Below are 24,990 nucleotides of genomic sequence, written 5' to 3'. Positions count from 1 at the left end.
TAAATATTATCAAATATTAAAGTTAATAAATTTGATTAAAAATGTTTTTGTTTAGAATTAAAAAATTAATATATTAGATATTTAAATTTTTCTTTAACAAACACTTATTTATCATGTATATTATATTAACATTTTTACATTTTTTCATAAAAGATTAAATAATGACTAGGCTCTTCGTCATTTACGTCTACACATACAGGAGAAGATTCCTAGTTCTTTGACCGCCATAGAGTCCAAATCACCACATTCCACACCAACTAATAAACCTTTATGCCCAAGTTTTCCTTAGCAGCCTAGTAACTCGAACGCCGAAATTGGATAAGTAGATGAGATATCTGGGTTAAATGACTATCGGAATCGAAGATGAAATTGTTGTCTTTGTAAATTTTTTCAAAACCTACAATAAATGCCACGTGACGCAATATGTAGCGTATGATCGATCAAATTGTCCATATATAGATATAGAATTAGGGACGGATTCAAAGGGGGCAGACAGTGGCCAAGACTCCTCCTCCCCTTTTATATTTATGTCATATGTATTTTATACTCTGAAGTTTTAACTACTATCACAAGCTTAATTATGTTTTTACTATCTTAATTAATTTGTATTTACTTGAATGATGATGCTATAAATTTCCAAACATTTTAATATTACATATACGTAAAAAAAATAAAAAAAATTGACAAACATAAAATCATATCATTTCATTATAAAGTAAATGTTCAATAATAGAGGTATCAACTCAAAGATGTAACGACTAAGTTAAGAAATGCCCGCTCCCGTAAGTATATGAGCAACCATATTTGTTTGTCGCTTTATCGACTTTACCTCAAAAGCATAAGATAGTGATACATATTCGTAAATTTTTTGTGATACATATACATAAATTAATACTATAATTAGTACATTTTTATGCGTGTTTTTACAATATTATACTACATATAGTACATATAATAAATTGAAAGTAACGGTGACTTTGGCCTCTAAAATCAATGGATGCTTGTCCATCTTTATATGCATGCAAGCTTGCCACAGTGCATGCATTTATGGTGAAAATTAAAGAAAACGGTGTGTGTGTCCAGAGAAAGTGAAATAAAAGGAAATGGTGTGTCCGTCTACGTACTATTTTTTGTCTTTTAGCTTTTGTCACCATATAAACTCATTTTTCTATATAAAGGAACAAGATCATACTTATTGTTTGTGTATTAAATTAAATATTAAAGAAAGCGTGTACGAGTATATATGGAGAATACCATAGGCGTGAGAAAAGGTGCATGGACATATGAGGAAGATAAGCTACTCAAGGATTGCATTAACAAGTATGGTGAAGGAAAGTGGCATTTAGTTCCTCAAAGAGCAGGTATATATGTTACTCCTTCTACTGTGTATTTGACTTATAATAATTAATTAAATTGGACTGTATAGAATAAAAATATTTAAAATTCGACCGCGAAGTAAGTAAAGTTTAATCAAGAATTATTTTCCATCGGAAATAAGAAATATAAATTTCAATACTTAAATTTTAAATTTTTTTTTGAATTAAATTAATTTTCGTCCTTTAACGAATTTTGATTTTTGTGTAGTCTTAAAGTTAAAAGTCTTCAATCTAGTTTTATACATTCTATTTTATTAAATTTATAATTTTGATCCTCTATTTTATTTTCTGCAATTTTAGTCTCTGTATTTTAAAAAATTTAGACATTTTGTTCTTCAATTTTTGTTGATATATGTGGCAATCGTTTAAGTGACATAAACATACAAATCATAGCAGCCATTTTATCTACCTCGCATCATTGTCACTCACCATCCAATTTTCATGGTCTTTGCAAATAATCACTAGTCCAGAAAATACAAAAATAATATCAAACCTATTTTTTTTATTATTCAAGTATCTAATAGCTAAAAATTCCATCCTGATGGATAAATGAAATGATCAGGATTCGAACCTCAATCCCCTACATATATAATGTAATTCCTCTGTCAATTTAGCTAAGCTCAAAGAGGGACTATCTACTTCTCTTTCTTTTGAAGCGAATCACCAACTTCAAAAAACACAAAAAATTCTCCATTTTCATAATCACACCCGCACATGTTCTTTCCCACCAACAATTCTATATTATCAAATCCTCAAAACTAGTCCAATGAATAATACAAAATAGTGAATCCTGGAAAATCAAACTCCAAAAGGTGTCATAGACATCTCGAGGACCCTTCATTTTAATCCCACAAAAAAGGTGTCATAGACATCTTGAGGACCCTTCATTTTAATCTTATAGTTGTTACTATTTTTATATCCTAAATTTTGAATTTAAATAATTCTTTTCATTGCAAAATAATTAAATTTGTTTGATTTTTTCGAAATAATTTAAAAAATTGAAAGATGACATGGTTGTCACTTATATGTGAGTTGTATATTCAAGTCACTTAAATGATCGCCACATCAACAAAAGAGATTAAAATTGGGAGACAATAATTGCAAAAAATAAAATAGCTAGGGAGACTAAAATTGCGGATTTGATAAAACAGGGAGATTTAAAACTGCATTTAAGCCAAGTTAAAATGAGATGATTTTGGTCCCGTTTGGATTATGTTATTTTTTAGCTTATCCAAAACAGTTTATACAAATAAATAAGGTTATGGTTTTGTAACCTTTATTGTGCTGGTCTAGTAAGGTAAGGTGAGGATGTGGTTTCTGGATTTATCAAGTTCTGGTTGAGGGGTATCTTTTCGGGTGCTCTCTCATAGCCGGTTTTCCCTCTCCCTCTTTTAGGTGGTTACTCTGGGTGGCTATGGTGATTTCTAGATTTTGAGAGTTCATTTTTACTGTAATAATATATCTCTATTTTCCATTCAAATAATAATAATAATAGTAATAATAATAATAATAATCTAATTAATACTACAGTAAAAAAAAAAAATCTATACTAATATATAAATGCAAAACATTGTTTTGGTTTTTGGTGTAACCTTTTTTTAAAAATCTCAAAATACCCTTAATATTTTTTTTGTTTTGTTTTTTATTCACACTTTTTTTTAATAACTTCCAAAACCAATTATTGTTCTTTAACTTCCAAAACCAACTACACACTAATAGTTTCTATACATTTGTATCATTTTTTTTATTTTACGCATCTTGTCTATATTTCTTCAACTAAATTCATAAACAAGAAATATATAAAAAAATATAGAATATATATATATATATATATATATATATATATATATATATATATATATATTACACATATTATTATTATTATTAGAATATATTTTTTACACAACTTGACATAATAGAAAAATTGGATCACATAGACGGGCACTGAACATGTCCATTTGACCACAACCACTAATAATAATAATAATGTGTGTAATATATATATATATTTGGGATTAATGTGTGTAATATATTTAATCATGTGGAACTTACTATATTTTTTTTTCAACTCACACACTATTATACTATTTGTTTCAACTTTTAACAATGGACGGAGAGGTGTGGCTTTATTATTGAATACCCTTTAATATGGAAATGACATAGAATATATTAGGTCATCGTTGGGTTAGAACACTCCCAATGTAAGTTTGATCATTTCATATCGACAGTGACGAAACCAGAAAAAATAGTTTATGGGGGCCATAATTTTTTTTTAATATATAAATTAAATACGAAAAATATATTACATATAAAAATATACAGTGTAAAAATATTCAAATAAGATTTTTTTTAAGCAAATAAGATGTTCCGTTAATATTTATTTATGTTAGTTCAGTTAATTTTACTCAATATTATAAATTCAATTAGGTATGCTTTATTTTTGGGCGAACAAAGTCAAAGTTCATTATTATAAAATTAAAATATATAACTTAAAATAATATTCTACGTACATATACAGAGTGAAATGAAATCATCAATAATAGAATATAAACTAATATTTGCACTAATACTTAAACTAATATATATGCTGAGTTTTTTATAGTCATTAAAAATAAACTCTAAACAAATATTTACATTAATATTTATACAAATACGTGTACAAAATTTGTTAAAATCAGTAATAATATATTTGAATTAATACTAATATACTATACCTATAAAAAAAAATTATTTTTTTGGGGTGGGGAGGGCCGTGACCACCCTCAGCCCCACCCTAGTACCGCCACTGCATATTGACATCTCATTGTTGATTAAAACGTTTTCTTCCTTCCTTTTGGTTCTTCTTTATCTTGAGTCATTGTTGCTAAGACAAGAGAAGTGGATTTCAGGGATAAAATCGATAAATTCAAGTTACGAAGTAGGGATTCTAACATATTAGAATATGATACAATTGAGAGATTATGTAAGAATAGGTTAGGATCCTCTTCCGTGTAGTTAATTGCCCAGTAACCATCACAACCATTCAATTCACCTTTTCTTTTTTTTCCTATTTCTCTCTTGTTTAAACCAAAGGCTGGAATTTAATTGGATATTAACTTCACGGGAGACGATCTTCCTTCAGTAAGAATAGTATCATGTCAATCTATTATAGTAAGATGCCTATGAAATTCCTAAACTACCCTGAACTTCCTATCGAGGGGCATAGTTGTCTTTTTCAAACTAAAATTTCATAAAACAATATTATTATAATCATTATTCTCTATTACTCATTGCTTATATATTTTATTTCTATTATTTATACGGGACTTATATTTTTACTCATATTAATAAGGTTATTTTTTTTTATAATTTCTACGGGACTTATATTTATACTCATATATTAATACGAGAATTTGATTTTTTTGTGATTTCTATGTGGACCTATATTTTTACTCGTATAATAATAAAATTGTCTAATTATATAGTAGTCATTTTTACGGGGACATATATTTCTAATTATATAGTAATACGTATGTCTATTTTTTATAATTTTTACGCGGAAATTTCATGAAAAATCTCAATAGGATTTTATATTTAGGGGCAGAATTTTTTTGACAGAGACCTATATTTCAACTGATATATTAATTAATAAAAGTGTCTATTTTCTATAATTTTAACGGGAACCAATATTTCTAAGGGGACCTATATTTCTAATAATATAGTAATACGCGTGTCTATTTTTTTTGTAATTTCTATGCGGAAATTTCTACTCATGAAACATCTAAAGAGAGACGGAGGTTGTAATTTCTATGAGGATCTATATTTCTACTCATATATTAATATGTGTGCTATTTTTTTTTATAACTTTTATGCGGACTATTATTTCTACTCATATACTAATATGCATGCCTACTTTTTTATAATCTGTACGCGGACCTATATTTGTCTTTGGTTGTCCTTTGAGAGTAGTCTTATAAAATGGGACATAGAAAAATTTCAAGAGTCATATATTTAGAGACAAAGATAATAATTTCTATGTGACCTATATTTTTATTCATATATTAATTAATACAAGGGTCTATTTTCTATAATTTCAACGATGACCTATATTTATACTTATATATATTAATATGTGTGTCTATTTTTTCTATAATTTCAACGGGGATCTATATTTCTAATCATATGATAATACGCATGTCTATTTTTTTTATAATCTCTGTGTGGACCAATATTTTTATGCGAACCTATATTTCTACTCATATATTAATACATGCGCCTACTTTTTATAATTTTTGCACGAACCTTTATTTCTACTCATATATTAATACGCATACCTACTTTTTATCTCATGGATACATAAAAGATAGTACTTATTTTAAAAAGGGATGAATTAAACATGAATTTTTATATTTTTTGCGCTTAAAAATTTTGAATTTTTTTCGCGGTCATTTTTAATACATTATAGAAATTCTCTCTTGCAAAAGGTTAATTTTTTTTATTGAGGGATGAATTAAATATGAATTTTTATGAATAACTAATATATACTAGATACAATATCGCTCATAATGTTTTTTAAATAACAATTATATATAAGTGATAAGTTGTCATCAATAATTTCTTTTAAATAATTATTATACACAAGATAAAATGTTGTTGATAAAAATTTAAATTAACCATTATACACGGCGAAACATGTTGCTGCTAATGAAAATTTTAAATACTGTAACTACTATGCACGAGGAAAAAAATTTTGCCAATGAAAAATTTAAATAACTATGATACACAGAAAATAAGTTCTTCTTGATAAAAAATTTAAGTAACTAATATGTTAATATATTAATTATAAACAATTTTTTTTTATAAATTTGTCAACTTTAATAAACACCCAATAAAAAAAATACAAGATATATATTTATCAATGATGTCTAAAATAACTACAAGTCAGTAGAATCCATATTACTACTTCATCTGTTTCAAAATGATAGAAAAGTAGTTTTTGATCATATTCTCACAAATAATTACCTTACTATATAATTATCGTATACTGGCAACAATCTTTGCCATAATAAATAATTTTATAACGGGACTAATTTCATATTATACAATACTAGCCCTATGATAAAAAAATATCAGGCAACGTCGCGACCCGTGCGTATGCACGGATATTATGCTAGTTAGAGTTTAGAATATATAATTATTATTCTTTTTGAAAGAAATATATATATATATATATATATTCATGAATTGTAACACCCTAACCCCTTAACACGCATTTATTGATTACAAATAAATAAAACACTTAAGAAATTAAGGCATCACACTTCTTATACAAAAACATGGCATAAATTTAACATGCTTGCACAACGGAAATTGAAATTCGAATATAGTTTTCATTGTACTTAAGATACATCAATCATATTGTTCACATAATATCGTTAGGCTCTAAGCCGCATCATCAACAAGGATATTATATTTACAACAAAATGATTAGCAAGGTCAAATAGCCATCACGAGCATAAATACTAATCAAGCGAATATCTCGACACGATATTACACCTAATCAGAGCAACACTATACAACCCATCAAAAATATATCTATAGGAGTAGTCTAAGCAAAACTCCTCGCCAAAAAAGTGTGCTACACTAAGCACAAGCAAGCCCTCTAACTCTGAGCCGGATCCTCAACCTGAGTATCTGAACCCCCAACGGTTCAACACATAACACAAAGCAGAGAGTTAGATAGCATAATCAAATATATAAGTGTAAGTAATCTATATTTAAACACTTCATCACAATTGATGCATATTCATAAATCATAAATATACATCATCATATCACACCAATCATAGTATACAAGAGATTGAAGTCAATTACATTTATAATCATCAGACAATCAACACATAAAGCAAGTCTAACACATATAGACAATTATCAACAAATTCCAAATACACGTGTCACATAACAATTATCACATAATGTACACATATCCTAATACAATCTAATGCTTCAACTTCATGTCATATCATCTTAGACATATCAAATGCATGTTGTATCATCTTCTTTACTAGAGTATCTCACCTCTAATATCCTTCTTTATTGGATAAATATAATCCGATATACTTCTTTACTGGAATATCCAATATCCTACATAATTCATGAATGCATGTATGTACTTCATGAATCCACTCACAATTAATTAACATTGAACTCTTCATTTACAACGTGGAACACTATCCAACATTCTTCATCATTAAGATAAACAAAATCTTAATATTCTTCATGTATAAACGTCATACATAATCAACAATCATCTACGAATAGCAATGAACATTACAAGCATCAATAAGCATCATCAAACACGTAAGGATACCATTAATCCATGTTACAAGTGCCTAATTGCACTTTAAAACATCCAGAAAATAAGTTAGACCCAGTACTGCTCGCTAACGAAGCCTGAGAAGGACTGGCAAGCCAGAACAGAAAAAACACAGCTTCTGGCGAGAACTTGCGAGTAAACCGTCGCCAACTCTCGCTAAGCGAGCGCCTGCAAACATGAATACTCTGCATCGCGATTTTGGATGCAAATCCACCCAAAACCCAATTTTACTTGTTCCAGATCCCAAAAGTTGTTGTTTTCAAGTGTAATACATACATATAAACACAAAAGGATGGTTCATTTCACCGATCTACAACATATACATCGAAAGAGTAATGATTTACCATTTTTACTCAAAAACTATAAAACCTCTTGTTCTTCATCAATCATGAACAAATTCCCACGTTTTATCCCATAAATTCGTGTATATAGCATGTTATAATCATGGTAAACATGTTTTAATCATTAATTTTCATTTTTGTTTAGAAAAATTCCCTCAACCAAAAACGAAAAAGGAGTGGAGAAAGTTCGGGTACTGAAGAAATCAACATTCTCCCCTTTCTCGTATCACTCACGACTATGAAATCTACTCTCATACCTGGATTCGACGAAAACTCGATGATTTGCTCTTGAAATCTCTACCCAAGCTTTTGCCCTAGCTCTCTCTTCTCTTCCTTCTCTCTATCTTTCCAAAAGAACAAGAAAATGAACTTCTCTCTCCCCACTAAGGCCATATGGGCGCCCCTTTCTCATGAGACAAGGCCCATTGGGCCTCAAGCCCAATTGTTTGGCCCAAATCGCGTTAACTCTCACTAACTCGCGCGTTAATTAAAGTATTTGATAATTAACTTAAAGTTACTAACTTATTTAAATATTACGTCAATAAAATATGTAAACATATAAAAAGGAATAAATGAAAATTGGGTTGTTACATCAATTCCCTTAGATGGCTATATAAATGCAAGTTGATAACAAACTCTACCCATTATTGCATATAAATAGGGAAAATAATAACTAACTAAAATAACTAATTTTACTAAGATATCGAAACCATTGCATATACCAGGGAAAATAACAATTAACATATTATTTAAAATAAACTAATAATCCAATGCTTAATTCCTATAACAGTTGCATAGTTCCTCGATGTGCATGTTAAGAGAAGTCTCACATCGATTGCGAGATGGTCTATTTTCATATGTACCACTTAATCTCTTTCGTGCACTCTCTTACCAAAATTAAGTATAATTGAATAGTTTATTTTAAGTCATTTTACTATTTTAGTCTTGATCATTGTAAATATATTTAAGAAGCCTTGGTGCCTCATCTGAGAATCAATCAAACATTTTATCAAACACATTCTTTTTATAAAAATTCTCAATTTCACTTTACACTTAGCTCTGTTTCACCTAATTCTATTTTTTCAATGGAGTTCCATAATAGAATTAATTCAGGTTTTCCTAATAATCCAAAGTAACAAATCCGTTACCACTACACTCCAGGAAATTCAAGAAGAATAGACTTTTGGATCTGGCGACTTCGTGGTGTGGTTGATGCTGTGTGAATGGTTTTACTAGGGTTTAACTACACATTTGGTCCCTTACATTTATTTTAGGTTTCAATTTGGTCCCTTACGTTTAAAAAGTATCAATTTGGTCCCTTACGTTTATTTTAAGTTTCAAGTTAGTCCTTTCCGTTAGTTTTGTCACTAACACCGTTTGAATAGTACACGTGTCAGCGTGTCCAAGTGCCACGTGTCAGTCCACGTATGCAAATTGACTGCCACATGTGACAAAATTGACGGAAAGGACCAACTTGAAACCTAAAATAAACGTAAGGGACCAAATTGATACTTTTTAAACGTAAGGGACCAAATTGAAACCTAAAATAAACGTAAGGGACCAAATGTATAGTTAAGCCTTTTACTAGATACGGGATTCTCTGACCGCTTTCAAATATGTTGAGATTTGCAGGATTCATTTTTGAGTCTCTGATGGTGTCCAAATCTGCTGAGATTTGCAGGTTTATTTGTATCTGGTCGACCTTTCCTGCATCGGTGTTGACTGTTTGGAGCGGACTGCGAGCTGGGGACTTAGCTGCCTAGTTTTTCATTCTACCGTTGCCCCATTTATTTTTGGCTTGCGAAGCTGCTTTTGCATTCTATTGGACCGATCACTTTTGATTCGAGATCGGGAGTTAGAGTCTTAGAGCATCTTTTCGGGTCAGGTTGATGGTGTGTTGACTATGGAGTGTGTACTAGGTGGTGTCTGTTTTTAGCTTTATCATTGGTGTTCCGCTTAAATACAGCGCCTCTATTTTGTAGTTCCGTTTTTCCCGACTTTTATTCGTCATGTGCAGAGACCGGTTATTATTAATAATATTTTGCCATTCAAAAAAAACTTGCTCACACTTTAAAACTCTCGATCCTTTAGCTATGTCCATCTGCGCCTTCGTTAAATTAATTAACTATATAAAAGCAAATGTAAATTAATTCATGCATAATATATTTTCTCTATATATATATTTTCAAAACATTTGTCAAATTTGGCAGGATTGAATAGGTGCAGAAAGAGTTGTAGACTTAGGTGGTTAAATTATTTAAGCCCCACCATCTACAGAGGAAGCTTTGCTGAAGATGAAATTGATATGATCATAAGGTTACACAATCTCCTAGGGAATAGGTAATCTTTCAAGGCCAATTATTAATTTATTTTATTTATGTTTTTTAAAAATTTAATGGCAAGGAGTGGCTAATATCGGTTCAATTAAACATCACAACATATTTTTATACCCTTAAATGCGATCGGAAGGGAGTTGAAACCACCTGATAACAAAACTGACATTCAAACTGGATTAAACAAGTGGTGAAAACCAAATAAATAAATAAACATCACAACATATAAAATGTTTATACAACCTTTTACCAAAAAAATTCTACTTGCTAAGTCAAAAAAATATATTCTACTTACATGATAATTTAAAATCAAATTTGTTTATGTATACTCCACGATTGTCTGTGTCTATTATGTAAAGGCCTACCTTATGTTTATGGTGAGTTTGTTAATAAAAGATTTGTGCTGTTAAAAAAAAATGTCTTATGTTATGCTGAGTTTGTTAATAAAAGATTTTTGCTGCTAAAAAAAAATCAGGGATATTGTTGGTATTATGAAAATTTCACACCAAATTTTTTTGTATAATCTTTATTATATACTAGCGGGCCAGCAAACACGTTCCGTGTCTGCCTTTGTCTAACTTATGTCCAAAAAAAAAATGTCTTATGTTATGGTAAGTTTGTTAATAAAAGATTTTTACTGCTAAAAAATGTGTCTTATGTTATAGTGAGTTTGTTAATAAAAGATTTTTGTTACTACTAAAAAAATCAAGGGTATTGTTGGTATTATGAAAAGTCCACACAAAAACTCATGTATCCTGTTTATATATAGTATAGAATAGATATAGGTACTAGCGGGTCAGGCAAGCGCGTTCCGCGCCTGCCCGTGTCTAACTTAATTATGTCCAAAAAAAAGACATGTCTTATGTTATCATGAGTTTGTTAATAAAAGATTTTTGCTTGCTAAAAAAAAAAGATGTGTCTTATGTTTTGGTGAGTTTATTAAAAAAATATTTTTGTTGCTACTAAAAAAAATTAAAGGTATTGCTAGTATTATGAAAAGTCCACACCAAAACTCATATATCCTCTTTATACAAAAATATCTTGTAGATAATCTCGTCACTAAAACAGTTTGGAGTTTACGCAACAAATTGAAACTGTAGTTTTTTTTTTTTGATAAGCAAAAAGATTAAATTTAAAAGAGTGCAAGGGGCACTCAACCCTTACAAAAATTGCAAAAGTCATTAGATGCTTAAAATACAAGCTAATGGATCATTACACCAGTCTCAGAGTACAAAGGAGGGATTAAGTTCTATTCGAACTACAAACCAAACCCATGAAATAAAAATAATCTGATCAACAAGCGAGTCCAAATTAAACACATCTCCACGAAATATAATGTTGTTTCGAGTTCGCCATATATACTCCAAGTGGTTGCTAGGCAAATGACATGACGAGCTTTAGCAAGACTCTTACTCTTCACCAAAGTACCAAAAGTAGTGAAATGTTTTCATACTTCCTCAAAAGTTATAAAATTCACGTCCAGCCATTCATACACTTTCTTCCACACTTGAATTGAAAGAGAGAAATTAAAAAATAAATAATCGATATCTTCTTCTTTTCTAAAACAAAAGGCACAACAAAGTTCACGCGAATTACTAATAATTCTTTTTCTCTCCAAAGCCTTACGAGTCGATAGTCTTGCTAATAACAACCTCCATATAAAAATACTCACTTTAGATGGAACATCATTCACCTTTAAGTCTTGTAGTACATCCACCACATTGCTACCGTAGTGAAAACCGAAAAAATTGTGATACTAAAAATAACCATTGAATATTCTAATTAGGGGTGGAAATTGGTTGTGCCGAGGTAAGCTTTGCAAGGCCCAACAAGTTTGATTATTTGTCAAAAAAACTTAAGGATTAAATCTTGCCTCTTGCCTCTTGCCTGTAGTATGTCACAGACATATTTCTAAGCCTAAAGTATGATATTTTACAAGTCTGACATCACATGTTATCATGTTATCAATTGCATATTAAAGTATTTAAATAAGAATAATATAGATTGAAATAAGAAAAACAAATTAGATAGATTAATGGTTTAATTTCATACATTTGGTTCTCTTTGATTATTTTAGATTTTAGATGGTCTCTCATATTTTAAACGTTTTAAGTTGGTACTAAGTAATTCAAACGTTAAAAACTTTAGGGACCAATTTGAATCGTTTAAAACGTAAGAGACAAACTTAAAACATTTAAAATATAAGAGATCAACATAAAACCAAAACAAATTTAAGAAACCAATTGTTCAACTAATCCTAATTGTTATATGCCACAGTTTTTTTACCTTTTTACCTTGGGAAAATTACACTCACCTTCTTAAAGTCTACTATAAAATGACACCGACAATCCCTCTAGTCAGGGCCGGCTATTAGCATGTGCAGGGTGTGTTGCGTAGCCGGACCTCAGTTTTATTGGGGCCTCAACAAAAATTTATATGGTAGTAGATCTCTGCAAAAATATGAAAAAAATGGATTCACAAAAATAAAATAAGAACTCAATATTTTCTTTAACCTGTCTTTGCTAAAAAATAATTTCAAAGGCCCAACTAAAATGGCTAAGCTTCCGGAAAAAACATAAAGTGAACAAAAAAAAATACAATATGAAGATTTGTTTCTATGAATTTACTTCAAAAACTGCTATAGAAGTTAAGTGTTGTGTTTACGTAGTTAAAATGTATTTTGTTGTGATTAATTAAAATATGAATATTTTGTATGTTAGTTATAAGGATGACAATTTTTTATGTCATTAATGTTATTTACAATTTAAATAAAAATTATTCTTTCTAAATTTTTTGCATTTTTTTATTAAGGCTTCTATTCTTAATATTTAGAGCCGGGCCTCCAAATTGTCGGGACCGGCCCTGCCTCTAGTTTTAATCCTTACACTAACCTCACTTAAGTTCTTCTCACCTCCCTACTTTACTAAAAGTGTTAAGTTTTTTTTTTTTTTGATTAAAAGTGTTAAGTTTCCGTTGATATTTTTTTTTGAATTCAACATTCTTTAATCTATTTATTTAGGATATACATGGTTCCTTCCTGTTCAAGTAGATTGAACTCTTAATCATAGTCGCATTGTTATGATTCGCAATTCACTTCGGTACGTGTTACGGGTTCAGTCGTAACTCTCAATAAATTGGACTCACATGTGATGTTTTACTTTTTAATAAGTAAGATTCACTTTTAAAGGCTTTGTTTAAGTTAAAATTTGTTTATTGTAAAAAAAAAAAAAGTTAAAATTCGTTTAAATATTTAAATATATTTAATTTGTTTGTTTGGGTTTGTCGGGTTCTCTATTTATGATGAATTATGGAGTGGATTTTAGCGAATCAATTCGTAAAAGAATCGCAAACCTTTTCGTGCGAACCAATTTGCGGTTTTTCAGGAGTTAGATGAATTATGTGACTATGCTCTTAATCTCCATTTAGTTCTCTGCTATTACATGTATCTCTATTTTGGAAAATGATTTTTATTAGGAAGAGTAATTTTTACAACAAACAAAGAAGCGTACAACTCAATCTGAAAACAAATTATGTTAATTTGCACCCTTTTCTTAAATTTATCTCCAAATTAAAACATATTGCTAATATGAAAGAAGACGAACACCACAATCAAGTGGACTAATTCATTCTCTAAGATGACTTCCTCTCAAGTCCCACTGACCTCTCAGTTTTTTCCAAATTCCATTTCTTTCTTTTTCTTACAATTTAATGGTATGTAAAAACACTATAGAGCCAAGCCAATTCTAACACTAAAACACATAGTTAAGGTTATATATTAAAAACACTATAGAGCTAAATTCCTTTTAGATTTCAGCTTGTGCCATTAATGTTTTGATATTATATATACTTCTAATTTATATAATAATTTCATCCATGTATTTAGATGGTCATTGATTGCTGGAAGGCTTCCTGGTAGAACAGCTAATGATGTGAAGAACTATTGGAATGCACACTTACTTAAGAAAGTGGTTGCAATAAAAGAAGAAGAGAAAAAAAATGAGAAACATAAGGAAACAACCATGAAAGCTCATGAAGTTATTAAACCTCAACCTCGAACTTTTTCAACCAATTGGTTGAAAGAGAAACATAATAATATTGTGTCACAACCAATATTATTGGCTTCAAATAAAGATGATACAATTCCTACATATCATGATGATCAATCAGAGATTATGGTTCCAAATCATATTGGTATAGATTGTGCTTCTTCATCAAAATCAAATCTAGGTAATGCGCCAATACCGTGTGCAATGTCGATGGACAGTTTATGGAACTTGGAGGAACCTGTAGCCGTAGGTAGTGAGATAATTGGCTCATGCTCTTCAGTTCATGAGGAGAATTATAATGATATGGAGTTTCCAAATGTTGATGATTCTTTTTGGGATTCCAATCTTTATGATTTCGATTCTCTTTGGGATCTTTAGTTTGTTGTGTAATATTGAAGCTCTACAATAAAGTCTTTTTAGTTTGTCTAATATAACCTCCTAAAAAGAGTTTAAATTAAGGTGGGTCTTTACAAATTTTTTTAAAAATAAATAAATTTTGTACAATCATAAGAAATCATACGAGGCAAAAGAAATATCCTTTATGAAAATTTAATAAACTTAATAAAGATCCACCTTTAAACTATTTTGAGAGATTCATATTAGTCAAACTCAAGTTTTTTATTTTATTATGGATGAGTAGTATATATAATAGAATAATGTTCCTGTGAGCTTAGCTCAATTGGTATGGACATCGTACTATATGTGTAGGAGATCGGAATCGAATCTGGAACACTCCACTTATTCACCTTTAAAGTGAATTTTCTAGCCACTAGGCTAGGCTATTTGAAAAAAAATTTATGACAAAACGTCCAATTCTATTTTATTTTAGCATTTTTAAAATACTCGACAATATGATATTATATCATCCTATTTTATTCTATTATTATAATACTCGTGCGTACTCACGAATCACGGCGTTGTCACATTTTTTTGTTATGAGAAGCCAAAATTAGTTCCGTTATAAAATTACACGTCAGTGTAAAATTGTTGAGTTTTATCATATTGATTGTACTCTATTTAATTATAATGAGTTATTTTTTTGGTTTGGACAACCCGTGACTTTTCATTCTTACATTGAGCGTTTTCCACTTCAAAAATTGGGGTGTCATTGTTTACGAGTTTTTCAATCATTCTTTACTATTATTATTGGTGAATATGTGGATTGTTGGAACAAAGAGCACATTATATGTGAATTAAAAATAAAATGTTTGAGTCCCACATCGGGTAATAGAACATATTAGTATGTATTATAGTATTATATACTAATGTGTATTTTGAGAATAAAAATAATGGAAATAGACTCATGTTGTAGAAACTTAGAGTTACTAAATAATAGGAATGGTAATAGAAAAAGTCAAACATGTGTTCCTATTAAGAAGCATCAGTTATATTCCTGTGCTATATAAGTGATAAATCTTTTAAGAAAAAACCCGAATGATCAATGACAACCACCGCAAAATAATATAGTTTTAGAAACCAAGTGACATATGATCTTGGCTGCAACACAACGAGCAAAACCCATTGCTTTTAGGATATACATAGCAAAGCCATTCTTACTAGCAATAATAGAATCTATATGAGGTTGCATATCAAGCGTATGTTTCTTTTGAGAACTCACAAGGTACGTACTGAGTATATATGGAAACCTTATGGTAAGGTGACTAGCTAAAAGACATTGATTGTTGATTTGCGGTTCATGTGAGGAACAAAGATGCAGTATTAACATCAATATTAAGAGAGGTTTTGTTTCCTTATCCTTCTAATTATTGCACTCCTAAATAAGATCAATTTATTGTTTCATAGTTGTGTACAATAAATTGTCTGCAATTTCTTTTAATAGGTGTTGTCAAGTTTTCTTAATGTTTATGCAAGACTGTGATGACAACAATTATCATGTTTTTGTTGGAATTTGGTTACATTATAAATTAGAATTAGAATGAACCAATTAGACAGATCTTATAAATTTAAGTTAGAATGAATCAATTAGACAGATTAATATGTTTCTCTATTTAGGTATGCAAGTTAGGAAGATTCGTATTAATGTTGTTCCTAATTGCTCATAGACGAAATGTTTATTCTATGTGTTGTGTGATACTAATACTGATATTAGTATTATTATTATTATTATTATTATTATTATTATTATTATTATTATTATTATTATTATTATTATTATTATTATTATTATTATTATTATTATTATTATTATTATTATTATTATTATTATTATTATTTTTATGTCTTAAGAGTGATCCTAGTATCACGGTTCCTTCAAATTTAAAGAATGGTCATAATGCCATATTCCCTATGATTTGAATGGTCTTAGCTACCATATAAGAATGGTCATAGTACCATATTAGAATGGTCATAGTACCATATTAGAATGGACTTAAAACCATAGCGCAATGGTTTAAGTATCATAATCGAGGGTGTAATTCTTGCCCGATATCTACAGTGCAGTATTTATCGGTATCAGTAGAACTGAGCTGTTTTATCCTGGGGACTTCGTGGTTGATCGTCTGCCTTGCACAATTTTGGGCAGTGCCGCGAAACGTCTTAAAGAAAGCGTATCGACCCGCGACTCAATCCAGTAATCTCTTCGGTGACTGAAAATTATTTTTAACGATTTTTGAATCTCGGAAACAACAATTTTAAGACGTTTCTTTTCTGCCATATCTACCGAAGAAATTACTGGCTCAGATTATGATATTGCGGACTAGAACAAACCGTTTCGGTTTGATGTAAATCACTTCAAATATTGGCAACAAAAATTATGTTTTTATAATAACAAAAGAGTTGCTATTGTTTTTGAAGAAAGTGATTCCAATTTTACTTTAAAAATTGAACAAGCTATAAGGATAAATGGCTAAACGATATTCACTCGAATGTCTGATAACATGTCTTCACATTGAAGAAGAAGCTACAAAGCAAGATCAGACAGATGAAGTGCTTGTTGTCTTGAACAACAACACTAAAAAGAAATTCACAGGTCTGAAGCCAATTGGCAAATTATTCAAGAATCAGATACACAATGTGAATTAAAACTCTATTAGAAACATAAAATATCATCACTTTTATTGATGGCTGTTCAAGTTATATTTTCATACATCTTATGAAAAATAAAAGTGAGTGATGTTTTTGACATGTTCCAATTATATCGAACTGAAATTGAAAAGTAATTCAATGAGAAAATCAAATGATTTTGACAGAGGCACAAAAGTATGATTCCCACAATTTTCAATGAGTATGAAATTATCTTGAAACAACTACACTTTACTCTTTTGAGACGAACGGTAAAGCGAAAAATTTTAGAACATTTACCGAGCTAGTTGTTACAATCATGTTTAATTAATTTTGGCATTGCATCTCATTAGTGAAAAAAAATAAATTATTAATTGATTGTTTTGTGCTAAGTAGAGTGCCTAAGCACAGGAACAAAATTTCTACTTTTGAAATTTTGAAGAAAAGACAATTTAATTTGTCTTATTTTTGAACTTGGAGTAGTTTGACGTATGTTCAAATTCCTAACTCCAAAAGAGTCAAACTCACTAGTAGAGCCTATGAATGTGTACTCGTTGAGTATATAATTAAAAGTAAAGCTTATAGGTTTTATGACCTATATGCTAAAGTGATCATAAAATCAAATGAAGTTGATTTCTATGAAAATGAATTTCTCTTTAAATTGAGAAATAGTGGGGGCACTAGTGGGGGTATTGCAACTTATCACACTCTAGTGATCAGAAGCAATGATGAGAACATCGAACAAGATGTTATGAACCTCGAAGAGGTAAGATAGCAATAGTTGCTAAAGAGTGTGAACCTTGTTACATGGTTTATACATTAGAAGAGAATCTATAACTAGTTTTCAAGAAGTGTTGTCTTCCTTGAAGGCTTATATATGGCAAGAGGCCATAAAAGAGAAGATAGATTCTTTAGGGTCTAACAAAAGGCCTGACATTTGAAATAATTGCCTCCTGAGTACAAACCAATGAGTTGTAATGAATTTTGGAAAAGAGTCTAAAACATTATCCTTGTAGCGAAGAATTTTAGATAAAAGAAAAAATATATAGATTTCTTCAACACTTTTTCTCCTGTACATGAATGACATTCATAATGGTACTAAAATTTCTTGATGCTATTTATAACTGAATAGTACACCAAATAGATGTCAAAACTATTTTTCCTTTGTTTTCATCGTGACTGGAAGAAGAAATTTATTTAGAACAACCTGAATATTTTGTAACTCATGGGTGGCAAGAAAATTAAAGTCTATAAGTCATATAGTACTTTGTATGGTCTTTAATAAGTCATAAGAAATGTCATGAATAGTTGACAATTTCATGATATCAAATGAATTAAAAGTGAATGAAAGTGACAAATGTATTTACTATAAACTAGTAAATAGCATTTGCATTATCATATGTCTCCATGTAAATGATTTACAATATTAGAGCAAATATTCATGTTGTGAATGGAATGAAATCATTGATGTCTATAACAACTTCGATATGAAAGACTTTGAAGAAATAGATGTAATCTTAGGTATTAAGATTACTATTTCAAAAAGAAATATATTTACTGACTGCAAACTTGTTTGCATACTATATGATCCAAGTGTAAAAACTATGGAAGAACACTGTTGAAAGTGTAAGACAATCAGAATATGAAAGCATTGTCGACTGCTTTCGGTATGTCTCTGATTGTATTAGACCCGACATTGCATATGTCGTGGTACTATTGTGAAGGTTTATCAGTAAACCTAATAATGAGCATTGATATGTTATTGAGAGGTTCATGAAATACCTTAAAAGGGTCACGAACCGCAGATTACATTTGCAGAGATTCTCTGTCGTGTTTGAAGGATACAATGATGTAGATTGGAATATATTATCATATGATTCCAAAACATCTAGTAACTATATTTAGTATAGTAGAGAAATTGTATCTTCGAAATAAAAGAAATAGACCATATTGGCTCAGTCCACTATGGAATTCTGAAATGATAACATTAACGATTGTTAGTGAAGAAGCAAAGTAGTTAAAATACTTGCTAGCTGAAATTCCTTTAAGGAATCATTTATGTCAGATGTGTTGATCCATTGCGATAGTACCGCGGCTATTGCATAAATTGAGAATCGTTATTATAACGATAAGAGACGTCAAATAAGAAGTAAACACAGCGTAGTGAGAGAGTTACTCTCAAAAGGAGCTGTAAGAATGGGTCATGTACACACTGATGAAAGTTTAGCAGATCCTTTGACGAAAGGAATAGCTAAAAATGAAGTCCATAATACATCTAAGAAGATAGGACTAATGCCTACTGAGAATTACTTATGATGGTAACCCAACCTAAAAGACTGGAAATCCCAAGAATTAGGTTTCAATGGGTAAACAACAAGTCGTGAGTAATAGGGAATGATCATGCAATTATAAGAGGCATGAATCCTGAAGCGAAAAGGATGAGGTAATATAAACTCTTAATGAGATCTATACTCTGGATCAGAGGAGTACCTAGCTTCAGGGGTACTTTAGATAGACTCACCTATATGAATGTGGAATTGAGGCCGGTTCCTATGGAGTTTTGGGGCGAACTCCTAGAGCGTTCATGAAACTGGATACACGTGCAGGGCCATTAAAGCACGGGCTTTTAAGATACACCTTAGGAAAGGTTCTGTGCGGGTTTGAGAAAAATCTGAGATAGAGTTCAAGACAAGCGTCACTCTTGTTAAATCGGGCTCTTACTCGCTATGTGAAGGTTCAAGACAAGCGTCACCTTTGCTTATGCACAATCTTATAGAAGCATTATATGCTACTTTGGAATTTTCTTTTAAATTCAAGTGGGGGATTGTTGGAACAACGAGCACATTATATGTGAATTAAAAATAAAATGTTTGAGTCTCACATCGGGTAATAGAACATATTAGTATGTATTATAGTATTATATACTAATGTGTATTTTGAGAATAAAAATAATGGAAATAAACTCATGTTGTAGAAACTTAGAGTTACTAAATAATAGGAATGGTAATAGAAAAAGTCAAACATGTGTTCCTATTAAGAAGCATCAGTTATATTCCTGTGCTATATAAGTGATAAATCTTTTAAGAAAAAACCCGAATGATCAATGACAACCACCGCAAAATAATATAGTTTTAGAAACCAAGTGACATATGATCTTGGCTGCAACACAACGAGCAAAACCCATTGCTTTTAGGATATACATAGCAAAGCCATTCTTACTAGCAATAATAGAATCTATATGAGGTTGCATATCAAGCGTATGTTTCTTTTGAGAACTCACAAGGTACGTACTGAGTATATATGGAAACCTTATGGTAAGGTGACTAGCTAAAAGACATTGATTGTTGATTTGCGGTTCATGTGAGGAACAAAGATGCAGTATTAACATCAATATTAAGAGAGGTTTTGTTTCCTTATCCTTCTAATTATTGCACTCCTAAATAAGATCAATTTATTGTTTCATAGTTGTGTACAATAAATTGTCTGCAATTTCTTTTAATAGGTGTTGTCAAGTTTTCTTAATGTTTATGCAAGACTGTGATGACAACAATTATCATGTTTTTGTTGGAATTTGGTTACATTATAAATTAGAATTAGAATGAACCAATTAGACAGATCTTATAAATTTAAGTTAGAATGAATCAATTAGACAGATTAATATGTTTCTCTATTTAGGTATGCAAGTTAGGAAGATTCGTATTAATGTTGTTCCTAATTGCTCATAGACGAAATGTTTATTCTATGTGTTGTGTGATACTAATACTGATATTAGTATTATTATTATTATTATTATTATTATTATTATTATTATTATTATTATTATTTTTATGTCTTAAGAGTGATCCTAGTATCACGGTTCCTTCAAATTTAAAGAATGGTCATAATGTCAAATTCCCTATGATTTGAATGGTCTTAGCTACCATATAAGAATGGTCATAGTACCATATTAGAATGGTCATAGTACCATATTAGAATGGACTTAAAACCATAGCGCAATGGTTTAAGTATCATAATTGAGGGTGTAATTCTTGCCCGATATCTACAGTGCAGTATTTATCGGTATCAGTAGAACTGGGCTGTTTTATCCTGGGGACTTCGTGGTTGATCGTCTGCCTTGCACAATTTTGGGCAGTGCCGCGAAACGTCTTAAAGAAAGCGTATCGACCCGTGACTCAATCCAGTAATCTCTTCGGTGACTGAAAATTATTTTTAACGATTTTTGAACCTCGGAAACAACATGAATAAATTGAGTGTTCAAGTTCCAAATATATATATATATATATATATATATATATATATATATATATATATATATATATATATATATATATATATAGGGGTTTTCTAACTTAGACCCTAGTTAGGTCTAAGTTAGCAAGGTGCACCTTTTCAATTGGACCAAAATACCCATTCTTTTTAATTAATTAACCAAAATACCCATTAATAGACGCGGATCCAGTGTCGCGCGCGTACCGAAGGACCATGGTTACAGACCGTTGATTTCCATCAGACAGCCAAGATCTGATCTCATCAAGACTGTCTGATCAATCAGACAGCCCAGATCATCCTGATCCATCAGATTCCAGCGCGTGCGCCACACTGGATTACACCCTGGAGAGAGAAAAATTTGCTTTTTAAAAGTAGGACACGTGTCACACAATGGTTGGCTGGACGTGATTTTTGTTCATTTAATACTTTGAACTCAATTATTTCGTTGTAAATTAATTTTTTATTTTTTTATTTTTATACAAAAATTCATAATTTTTTTTTTCTACAAATAGAGACTTGGTTCGTTTGATTTGGACACCGAAAAAAAAATGCAATTTTTCACTACCTTAATCTCATTTTTTGTCTACTAAATACGTTACTTGTGTGTTGTAATTTAACACGCACCACTCAACCAACTCACTGAAACCATTATACCAGGAAAATAGTAGATAATATTCTGGAACTTTTGGTATATTTTATGAAATTTTTGGAGCTTTGAAACTATTTTTAGTTAATTAAATGAGATAAAACGGTAATTAAAAACTAATGTTTGCTTCTGAAACCATTTTACTGGTAGAATGGTTGCACATAGTTGTATTCTGAAACCATTTTACTGGTAGAATGGTTTCAATGAGTAATTTATTAATTGTGTTTGCTTCTGAAACCATTTATCTGGTACAATGGTTTCAGAGAGTTGTAATCTGAAACCATTTTGCTGGTAGAATGGTTTCAGTAAGTTGATTATTAGTTATTTGCTTCTGAAACCATTTAGCTTGTAGAATGGTTGCACATAGTTGTACTCTGAAACTATTTTACTGGTAGAATGGTTTCAGTGAGTAATTTATTAATTGTGTTTGCTTCTGAAACCATTTTGCTGGTAGAATGGTTTCAGTAAGTTGATTCTTAGTTATTTGCTTCTGAAACCATTTAGCTGGTAGAATAGTTTCAGAGATTTGTACTCTGAAACCATTTTCCTGGTAGAATGGTTTCAGTGAGTTGATGTAAGGTAGTGAAAAATGAGATTAAGGTAGTGAAAAATTTGGTTTTTTTTTCTGTGTCCAAATCAAACGAACCAAGTCTCTATTTGTAGAGAAAAAAAAATTATGAATTTTGGTATAAAAATAAAAAATAAAAAATTAATTTACAACGAAATAATTGAGTTCAAAGTATTAAATGGAAAAAAATCACGCCCAGCCAATCAGACAGCGACACGTGTCCTGCTTTTAAAAAGTAGATTCTTCTCTCTCCAGGGTGTAATCCAGTGTGGTGCACGCGCTGGAATCTGATGGATTCAGATGATCTGGGCTGTCTGATTGATCAGACAGTCTTGATGAGATCAGTGCTTGGCTGTCTGATGGAAATCAACGGCCTGTAACCATGGTCCTGCGGTACGCGCGCGACACTGGATCCGCGTCCATTGATGGTAATTTGGTTAATTAATTAAAAAGAATGGGTATTTTGGTCCAACTGAAAAGGTGCACCTTGCTAACTTAGACCCAACTGGGTCTAAGTTAGCAGCCCCCATATATATATATATATATATATATATATATATAGAGTCAGGATCCGTTGACACCAACTAGTTTGACACCAAATGTTACACCTCTCAATAACGTTTTAACCGATATAAATTTTATAAAATCCACCGTTGGATTGAAAGTTTACATCATATAGATCATTTGTGTAAAATTTCAGACAAATCCAAAATCATTTGATATGCTATTGAGACACATAAAGATTAACGGCATTTAAAAAAATACAAAAACCGTTAATTTTGATGTATCTCAATAACATATCAAATGATTTTGGATTTATTTGAAATTTTACCCAAATGATCTATATGATGTAAACTTTCAATCCAACGGTGGATTTTATAAAATTTATATCGGTTAAAACGTTATTGAGAGGTGTAACATTTGGTGTCAAACTAGTTGGTGTCAACGGATCCTGACTCATATAGAGTCAGGATCCGTTGACACCAACTAGTTTGACACCAAATGTTACACCTCTCAATAACGTTTTAACCGATATAAATTTTATAAAATCCACCGTTGGATTGAAAGTTTACATCATATAGATCATTTGTGTAAAATTTCAGACAAATCCAAAATCATTTGATATGCTATTGAGACACATAAAGATTAACGGCATTTAAAAAAATACAAAAACCGTTAATTTTGATGTATCTATATATTAAACGCTACTGTATATTTCGCGTTGTTTACTCATGGATTAATTTATGGTTGATGTATCGGATTGGGATTCTCTTCAATTATTCTCTCATTTTGTTAATCTAATGGTTGACAAATGAGAAAGATGTTTTATCTCTCTCTTATCAAGTGTTTTTTCTCATTTATCAATCATTAGATTAAAAAAAAGGAAAGAAAACATGACATAATATTTGCTTATAAATTATAATGAGTGACGAGCATTGAATCATGTATCGTAGAAAATATATACGTACCCGATTGGGGCGGACCCTCCTAAAATAGTTCCACATAACATTACCATCACATTTCACACTCACATCACATGTACAAACAATCGACTTTATTATTGCATATCTTGCCTAGCTAAATGATTGATTATATCATATAATATATTATGAATCACATATTTCCTCTGACAGCTTTGAAAATTCTAGAAGACAAAGGAAACATGCATACGTATTATATGAATATGACCATGTGGATATTATACATGCACGTTAAGAGTTACTAATTTGATTTTGACAATTCGTAATTTTTTATTTTTATATTGAGAATTTTTCACGTTAAAATTTAGGTGTCATTGTTCAGCATTTTTTATTAATTCTTTGCTATTATTATTGGTATTGATTATGTGGATAAATTGAGTGTTCAAGTTCCTTCAGAAAGAGTATTTCTCTTTAGTAAAAGAAAAATTCCACAAGAAAGAAATAATTTAAACGCTACCGTATATTTCGTCGTATACTCTTGTTCCATAAATTAATTCATGGTTGATGTGTCCATGCTTATAAGTTATAATGAGTGACGAGCATTGAATCATGTA

At 30.4% G+C, this 24,990-nt stretch overlaps 1 protein-coding gene across 1 annotated transcript; it reads left to right on the top strand.

Annotated features, from left to right (window-relative positions):
- Nucleotides 1–1,222: 1,222 nt before the first annotated feature.
- On the top strand, nucleotides 1,223–14,904 carry LOC123923095 (transcription factor MYB1-like). The gene is made up of 3 exons (XM_045975737.1): nucleotides 1,223–1,361; nucleotides 10,283–10,412; nucleotides 14,289–14,904. Exons 1-3 carry the CDS (start codon nucleotides 1,244–1,246, stop codon nucleotides 14,827–14,829), a joined length of 789 nt encoding a protein of 262 aa, XP_045831693.1. The 5' UTR covers nucleotides 1,223–1,243; the 3' UTR covers nucleotides 14,830–14,904.
- The last annotated feature ends 10,086 nt before the right edge of the window (nucleotides 14,905–24,990 follow it).

Source organism: Trifolium pratense, linkage group LG4, assembly GCF_020283565.1.
Source record: "Trifolium pratense cultivar HEN17-A07 linkage group LG4, ARS_RC_1.1, whole genome shotgun sequence".
Lineage (NCBI taxonomy): Eukaryota > Viridiplantae > Streptophyta > Magnoliopsida > Fabales > Fabaceae > Trifolium > Trifolium pratense.
The sequence above is the reverse complement of the archived record's forward strand: the minus strand, read 5'-3'. Positions and strand labels throughout refer to the sequence as shown.

Coding starts and splice junctions, on each gene's coding strand:
- LOC123923095 (XM_045975737.1), top strand. CDS start 1,244: ATGGAGAATACCATAGGCGTGAGAAAAGGTGCATGGACATATGAGGAA. Junction 1,362..10,282: donor TTTAGTTCCTCAAAGAGCAG/GTATATATGTTA, acceptor CAAATTTGGCAG/GATTGAATAGGTGCAGAAAG. Junction 10,413..14,288: donor CACAATCTCCTAGGGAATAG/GTAATCTTTCAA, acceptor CCATGTATTTAG/ATGGTCATTGATTGCTGGAA.